This window comes from Amphiura filiformis, chromosome 1 (genome assembly GCF_039555335.1).
Source record: "Amphiura filiformis chromosome 1, Afil_fr2py, whole genome shotgun sequence".
Lineage (NCBI taxonomy): Eukaryota > Metazoa > Echinodermata > Ophiuroidea > Amphilepidida > Amphiuridae > Amphiura > Amphiura filiformis.
In genome coordinates this window covers 95011098-95020102 of record NC_092628.1, presented here as the reverse complement: position 1 = coordinate 95020102, position 9005 = coordinate 95011098, and the positions used below count along the sequence as shown (strand labels likewise).

Sequence of the window (9005 nt, the reverse complement as noted above, 5' to 3'; positions counted from 1 at the left end):
TTAAAGCTGTTGGGATTTATGTAGACTCGATTGTGAGATTAGCTCTAATCCCAATATTTTCCAGAGAGAAGCGGACCTGCTTGTTCATATCCTTGGGGTAGTAAGGGAAGCAGGCTACTTTTCGCAGTACCTATTCTTCGCGGGGAGAACTGTTTCAAATTGTAAGCCGTAGGCCGCCTTTGATCGTACCGTATCTGGCGCCTATAAACAACATAAGTTGTCTACTCGTTGAATACCATGACAAATAATGACGGATAGTTTTTCCTCACAATTAGCTCGTTCATAGTCTGAGGGTAATTGATCGCTCATATGGGAGTGTTCTTACTGCAAATGACTTTTTCATCAACATGAATACAAATTTTACGAGGGTATTCAAAAAGTGTTCCACCCCGCCAAACTTCTATAGGACTCTATTCAATACACTCAAAAAAATCTTTTGCCTGGTAATAGAGACTAACAAAAGATGAGCGGCTACTGGCTATTGCGCGTATGTACACTATATAATTGCATTTAGATTGCTCGATCGATAGGATCCTTAAAATTGGATTAAAGCTACACTCAAAGTTTTCTTACCATGCGACTTTCGGCTACGCATACCAAACGAAATTAGACGCCACGAACTCCAGTGACCAATTTTTATTGTGCGGTATGATTTTTATTATAACCAAACGCTAGCCGGAGTATTATGCTGCTGAAGGGGGCGGTGCATGCACGATATTGCTGTATTACTATTGGGCCAGCGTCGGTGACAGAAAGTGCCCGAGGAGGTTAAGTGGCGTATGTATACTTACTGCACTGACAATTGATTACTGACAGATTAGTTGAGCCTGTTAGTATACAAAGTCATCTTGTAAAACGCATGCTTCTTATTGATGTACTCACTCTTCACCAAGATAGTTAGCACACTTCTTCTCAAGTAAGCCGAGAGCTAACACACCACTGATCAGAGAGGAAATCCTCATCTGCAGCATCAACAAACCATCTCTATTTCAATGTTTATGTTTGCACATAACAGTCTCAACAAGTGATACTGATCTTGTATACTTGTAACTTGTTCACTAAAGCGTGTTTATACACACAATTGCAACTGGGACCAGTCTATGTTTACCCTGTGTATATGATTACACACTTGTGGATTTGATACACACAGTACACGTGTGTACTGACTGCTGCTGCTGACTGTGAAATATATCTATCTTGGTGCACATAGTCATGTCGAGTTCGACTCTGACTATTAGTACCAATTCAGCATTCTCCAAACCATTACATATTACTACTACCACTACCACTACTACCAGCAACATGCCTGAAAGTGCAAGAACTGAATGCAAGGAAAACTTATCCTTTAGTGTTGAATCACTTGTTTCACCAAAATCAAGACATGAACAATCGCCTGTTTCACCGTGTATCAAAGAAGCCACCTGCATGTCGCCCGGCGTATGTTCACCAGGCTGTATCCCGCCGCCAACTCAGCTCCCCATCTCACCTTCTGCTGGCAGTACGACACCTACAAGTCCACCGTCATTTTCTTATACAAGTCACAGCGTAGAAGGAATTCTTGCCAAACCAAGTAGTCATCTCCAACATCACCATCCATTACAACACCATCCGCATCACCCGCACCATCCCCATTCTCCACCAGTACCGGTTCATCATCAACACCATCCACATGACCACGAACATGATCATGATGAAGACCAGGCTAACTTGAAGTCCCCTTCATCTCCAACATCCAAAACATATACATGGAGTTCAGCTAGTTTTCCGTGGATGCAAGGAGCAAGATTATCTCCAACTCATGGTAAGTTGAAGAGTCGTTATTTTTTGGTATAGATTCCTCTCAGAAAATGAGAAAGAAAGAGATCGCTCAGCTTTGACTTTTGTGATCAACAAGATCAAACGCTTTCTCATCTTCTAAGCCATGTTGCTAAGTTCCATAGTTAAAACATTTTTTTCAGGGACATGTTGAATGTCTATATGCCATAAAAGCACTTTCATGAGAGTAGATAGCATTGTAAGCATTTGATCATGTTGATTGTAAAGTAAAATCTTAAGGTAAAATCTTATTAAAGGATAAAACTAGTTTTTTATAAATTTGAAAAGAGCCCAAGCAAGTATTTAAATGCAACATTAATATAATTTATAAACGCATAAGCAGTGAATGCATCTAAAACAAGAGTAAGTTGCTCTTCTTCAGCTGAAAGTTGCATCGTGTTCATTCAGCAGTTTGATTCTGAAATGTTTGGTAAATTTTAACATGAATACTGCTAAGTGATATAAAGCAATATTTACAAGTACTATAAAACATTACCTGAATGCAAGTTGTAAGGAAAATAATACTGTTTGTGTAATATTATTAGGTTCAACCTCCTGTTTTGAAAAGCATGTTTTACGTTTGAAGTGGTTTGACTTAACTTTGTGGGTACCATTTTCCTATTCAGCATTATGTGGGTACATAATTTGCACAAATTCTTCAGAACTTAGTAAGAGAACTTAGTAGTAGCTGCGAGCTGCGGTAAAGAAAATATTTAACTTAATTGTAGTTCTTTGAACACCATTTTAAAGAGTGTGAAATAGTAACAGTATAGGCAAGGTCCATGGCCGTGTGGTCATAAAGTTTTACCAATTCATGTCTCCGTTTTACTGATCATTTGGTTAATTCCCAAGATTTAATGACAATACATATCATAACTTTCAAAAGCCTCAAACGATTGTGCCGATTGCCTTTGAAAGACTGCCATTAAAAAGAGATTAGGACTTTCATCTATAAAAAAATGTCTGCGAGTGAAACATTTGCCAACTTTTTCTTCATAAATTGTCCACGTTCTTGTTCTTCAAAACAATCTGTGGTTCTGTCTTTATAAATATCTTTAGTAAATACTACAATGTAGTATACCACAACAGCAATTTCTCCTATTCCTGCACATGGTTGCTTTAGATGAGCCAATCTGAAGGCATGCACAATCTGCAAGTTGGTCATTTGAGTTAAAAATTATTGCATAATTTAGTGATTGCTGAATTCAATGACAATAAATTAGGCATGGAACTATATACTAGGCCCAATACCAACACACAACCCCAAATTATAACATCATCGTAAAACATCATGAGTTTGCAATCATGGTGTGTATTGTGTGTCAGTGCATTTGTTTGAGCAAAAAAAAAGTACTCGTACACCATTACTTTTGCAGGAGTAGTAATCGGGACTGTTACATGCATTATTTGGTGCAATAATCATGTCAGTCTATATGGCGACAGCAATAGAATTGCCATTGACTCTATCACGGATCTGCAATCATGCATTTTATTAAGCTCCCTAGAGAACAGCTATCAATCGCTCTCTGGTTACACCGGGGTTATTTCCCCATCTTCAGTGTGTGTTTTGGTAGATACGGAGACCCGATCAGTTCAGTTCTGGTGTCTTACTTGTACTTGACTCTGGATTTTCTTTGGTATGTTGTTGGCTTTTATGGATTTATTGAAGTATTGTAAACCTTGCCACTTCAAGAAGCATTATTTTTCCAAATGTACGTTATTGTGAAAAATGAGGTTGCCAAAAGCCTTCATGATATCCTCATTAAAATCTCATTTCGGTGAACCTTTGGTCATGGACCAGAATCGAATCCAAAAAGAATCCAACTGCAGTACAAAATTGATTGGCTAATCACCAAATGACCACTTGAATTTACAATGACATTCCGCTGTAAACTGTTGCAGACAAATAAAACTGGCCTTTATAAACTCTGTATGGAGTTATTAATTTGTCAAAACAAGGATTAAACCAATTGGCTTTTAACATACCAAAACAATTGTTAGGTAAAGTTCAAATGAAGGCCATGTATAAAAACCGTTTAGAATGGAGAGTCCAGTCCAAACTTTCTTTGAAAGTTAACACAGGATACTGCTGGTATGAATAAATTCTCAACAAGCGCAAGACAGGGTAGTAACTTAATAAATGGACGTTGAATTGCAAATATATTATTAGGCTATGTATTTTGAAATTACATATATAGGTGAAAAAGTACCGTGGATATCATCCCCTGTTACCATGGTTACTTCTCTCCATAAATAATATTATCAATCAAAAATAAACAAGATGAAAAGATAAACATAAGTTAACCTATCACTCACTCGGAGAATAATCGGTCTTATTTCAAAAAACCATCCGAACACATCAATTAAATTTGTTATTCCGAGTGCTAATTGATCTGCAAGTGAAATGAAACGAGATATTGTTAATGTAATTGCCCAACTTGTCAATACTGCCACATATATGTCACCATTGCATTTGATGTAACATTCATCATCAGCATACAAACTATATCTATTTATACCACAATGTATTAAATTCAATAAGATCATTTTATATACATATACATAGGAAGCGAATTGAACATCATTGTTAACGTACTAAATCATAAATTGAAAATTAGGAAAATGGATTAATGCAGTTTGTAGTGTAGTGTATGATGTGTTTATTTATTATTTTCAAATTTGTTCATAAACGTTAAAAGTCCAAAGAATTTGAATCCTGATATTCACACCCATACCTTACTAGCTGATATATAGAGTGAAAACTCGCTCTAGAGGCAGAAGAGTGAAAAATATATCATATACCTTGGTAGAGTGGTTTCCAACTTTCCACTTCTTTTATGTGTGGTTTTCACTCTTTTATAATGAGTGATTTTCTCTCTTTTCACTTTTCTCACGCTTTTGGAGAGTGGGGTTTTCACTCTTTTTCATTAGAGAGTGTTTTACCATAATTGAGCAAGAATATATCAAGTTCAAGAGATAATTAACATGAGAAGTCTAGACAAGATGAAGGAAACTCGGGAATCACGTTTGATAGAAATTTTGTTATTGGAAAGTAAATTGGAAGAAATTATTAAATGCTCCTGACCCAGATGCTCCTGACCATGCTGACTGAATGAATGTTCCTGATTCTGTTTTTGTATATGTATTGTGCTAACTATTAATATAATTTACTTTGGTTGTTCTATAATTTTAGACTATAATTTATTAAACATCTAATGGTTTTTCCTCCTTTCTTTCTTTCTTTTTTTGTCCAGGTCCAGGAGATTCTCCACGCTCGTCCTACGGTGGACCCAAAGTGCAATGTACACTTCGTAAGCATAAAACCAACCGTAAACCCAGAACTCCATTTACAACGTCCCAACTTCTTGCATTAGAAAGAAAATTCCGCCAGAAACAGTATTTATCCATCGCAGAAAGAGCAGAATTCTCAGCATCATTAAATCTGACAGAAACACAAGTGAAGATCTGGTTTCAAAATAGAAGAGCAAAAGCAAAACGTCTCCAAGAAGCTGAACTTGAAAAACTGAAAATGGCAGCAAAGCCTATGTTACCGGCAGCGTTTGGCATGCATTTTCCCGCCGCCGCAGCAGCGTACTACTCAGCCGGGTTGAGCCCGTTACATCGACCTCAAGTTCCCGGTGTTCTACAGCCCTTTCATTTTGCACCGTATGCGTACCTACCTACCTCATCACAGCCTGCACCTGGTACTAGTTTAGTATTTCCATATTAAACATCAAGCAACTTCTGACCAATCAGAAGATGATGGAGAAGAAATGACTTTTCTTTTTCTGTGTAACCAGACAATTCACCGTGGACTTATGTTTTGTGACATTATTATACCATCAATTGTGTAACCATGGTGCCCTTGACAGTTTGTCAATACTGGTATAAAAGAAACCCACCGTTTTCATGTCTTGTTATTTTTTTAATGGTGCTATCAATATTTTGGGAACATTTGTTATAGCTGATAAATAGTTTGAAAAATATTAGCGAAAACTTATACAACTGTTTCCTCTATGAAAAACTGTGTTCAACTGTGATTGGTAAATGTTTTTATTAATGCAATTAAATAAACTGGTATGAATTAATGTTTTGCAAACTTTGAAACAAAAAAATGCCAAGTGTGACAGCAACAAGCGAAGTAGAACCTTACATGTGACCCCATCACCTTCAGAAACAGCGATGTTGAATTATGTTGAATCAAAAATCTCTGCATGATCAGTGAGCTGGTTGATCTAACTTGGCATTTCAATTTTGTATGAATATTTGTATTTCTACACTCAATACAAGTTTGACAATTTGTATTGAAATAATTTGATCATTTATCATCTTGTATAAGAAAGAAAAATCCATAAAACAGAATTGAAACTAAATCTCACTGTTTGTGTTGGTCTCAAGTGCAAATTAGTTTTTGTGAAATTTGATTGAATCAATGATCAAATAGACAGCATTTTGCCAAGTAATTTGTCCCAATTTGAAAATCGTAACAGTAAACTGTGCTCTTGATGTTTGAAAAGTAATCATTTATCATGTTTATTCATTTGTGTGTAAATCTGTAACTTGCATGGTGGTTTTGACAAAAATATTTTATATGCCGTGTCTGGTAGTCGAAACAATGTGACAGCCAAGTCCAAACAGCAATTAGCCTATAGGAAACTCATTTCAATTTCGTATGTTTTACAATGCATCATTAAAAGTTACTTTTGAAGCAAAAGGAGAAGAAAGTTGTGTTTTAAAAGCAAACATTAGAACATTTTGCTCGTTCAGCTGCTGTCGGAAGCTTTTGATTGAGGCTTCATTTGAAAGGAGATGGAAAAACCCATTAATATAGCCAATTATGAATTTGAATCATTTAGATATAAAATAACCATTACGCCTAATTAAAAAACGTTCATTCAGCTGGTAATTGTTTGAAACCATTAATGATATATGCTGGTATACTCACGCTAAACATTTCGCTATTTATAGCGTCAACAAAGCTGTAAAACATGTAAGAAACAAATGCATGTCAGTAAAATGCAAAGTGGCTTGTATCTATAGCAATTTGAACATCAATGGTAAATTTTACGATAACATGTTTTTGATATAAAGGTGCAACTCATTTCAGCTTTTAAATGACAACAATTGTCAATAATACAGATTGAAAAACCGGGTTTTAATCATGATTATGTTTTATACGTGAATGTTTGATATCATTAGACATGACTATATTTTTGCAGGCTGACGTTGTACCTGAATGCATGAAGTCATTTTGATGTCACCTCAACATGTCAATGCTGCAACCAATGGACACTCTTGAATCACATCACTATGGCGTCATGCGTGCACATCCCGCTTTCACGTGCGAAAATCTAATCCTGTGTGTACGTTGACTTCCACGTGTTTGTCAAAAGGAAAATCATGTGTAACATTAATACATGTACAAGAATATATGCTGAACTTGGAATGTTTGCTCAAAATGTTGAAAGTTAAAACACCGAGTGTTCACCAAGTTGTAAAGAAAGATAGGCCTACTAGTAACTTATAGGCCTACTTATAGTTAGTGGTCACACGCGTGGCCTTTTCAGGGGGTATCGTGGGGTAAGCTATGGGCCATGCATGGGGGCATGGACCCACCAGATTATCACCATGATCACGGTGAACTGCACTTATTTCATACATTTTCCGAAACAGATCCAAAATGATAAATCCCTGTTTCCAAAGACACTGAAATGTTAGATAATTTTAAGGAAGACTATACGATCTATCAGTACTTCGAGGTTTTTGAAGGTACATGTATAAGAAATGTCAAATTTGCCACATCGTCATATGAAAGATCGTTTACGAACAGTACTAAACACATGCTGACAGACAAACTGAATCAGTCTTTGCAGAAAGCCTGTCCACCTAACCACTTAATGTTCAAGTCATAACATTGACAAATAAATGGAAGAACTTGATGATGAACAATTCTACTTTTAAAACACAACCATTTGATCAGTTTGATCAATTTTTCACAGCTCAAGCATTGTCAATACTGCAAAAACAGTGAGAAATTGAGGACAGGTTGGTGTTTAGAAAGTCAAATGCCTGGCATTTAAACACTTTAATGTTTAGATCCTAAACACATTTCATATGATTATGTGTTTAGATGTTTAAAATCTGAACATTAAAGCGTTTAAATGCTAGACATTAAACTTTTCTAAACACCAAATCTGTCCTCGATTTCTAAACACTGTTTTTGCAGTGACGTGTCGAAACATCAAAGCCATCCTAAAGAATCTGATGACAAAATTTAGGTCTTAAAAATGATGATGATCCCAACTAAATTGAAAACAAATTTTGCTGATAGCAATTATATTAAATAGATGACCAAAAGTTGGGTGAAACTACATTGATCTAAACACTGAACTATTTACGCTGTTTAAAAGTATGGTTTAAACGTCGCTGTTTTACGGGTGCACTGAACAACCAGTTGAAAATTATCGCGGGTTGTTTTAAATCCGTAAATAATCTAAATCTGCTAAGCACCTACCTATGGTTGTTCAGTTCAACCGTTAAACTGGGATGTTTAAAACTTTTAAGCGTTTTGATAGTGATGTATACATACGAAAAACATGAGAATGGTATTATTGTGTTTCTATTTTGTGAATTCTAATGTGTAATTTATTTGTACAGAATGACATACAACAGAGAATATTATAAGATGATGATTTGTAAAAAATGTCCGTATTAATTTGGATGATGTTCTTATTCTTGAATAAAAAGAGATGAACATAATCGATATATGAAAAAGTATCGCTTCACTATTGTCTTCATTAGTGTTCATTGCTTTAAAACATTTTGTTCTAATTATGACAAAGTATGATTGTGGAACAAGTTGAAAACTTAAAGATGCATAAGACAGTATAACTTTATTGTCTTTCTCTTATACCCATACGGCCATACCACACCCAACGTGCATGCAAATTGTAACGCCCTTCAGACTAGTGATGATCAGAGTATGTTTTTTAGATGAATTGAGCTTCTTTTCTTATCAAATCACCACACCTACAACATATCTTTCTGTCACACACCATCTGTCACCACCCCCTATATACACTGTACGCTACACCCACACATTAGCGCCAATCTAGCTTGAAAGGGGTGTGTGGGGGAGGGTTTTGGGGGAGGAGGCAATTGGCCTGAATTGTCAAAAAGTGACTGAAAAA

At 35.9% G+C, this 9005-nt stretch overlaps 1 protein-coding gene across 1 annotated transcript; it reads left to right on the top strand.

Annotated features, from left to right (window-relative positions):
• Positions 1-756: 756 nt before the first annotated feature.
• Positions 757-7522, top strand: LOC140158553 (uncharacterized). The gene is made up of 2 exons (XM_072181686.1): positions 757-1801; positions 5070-7522. Exons 1-2 carry the CDS (start codon positions 1213-1215, stop codon positions 5543-5545), a joined length of 1065 nt encoding a protein of 354 aa, XP_072037787.1. The 5' UTR covers positions 757-1212; the 3' UTR covers positions 5546-7522.
• The last annotated feature ends 1483 nt before the right edge of the window (positions 7523-9005 follow it).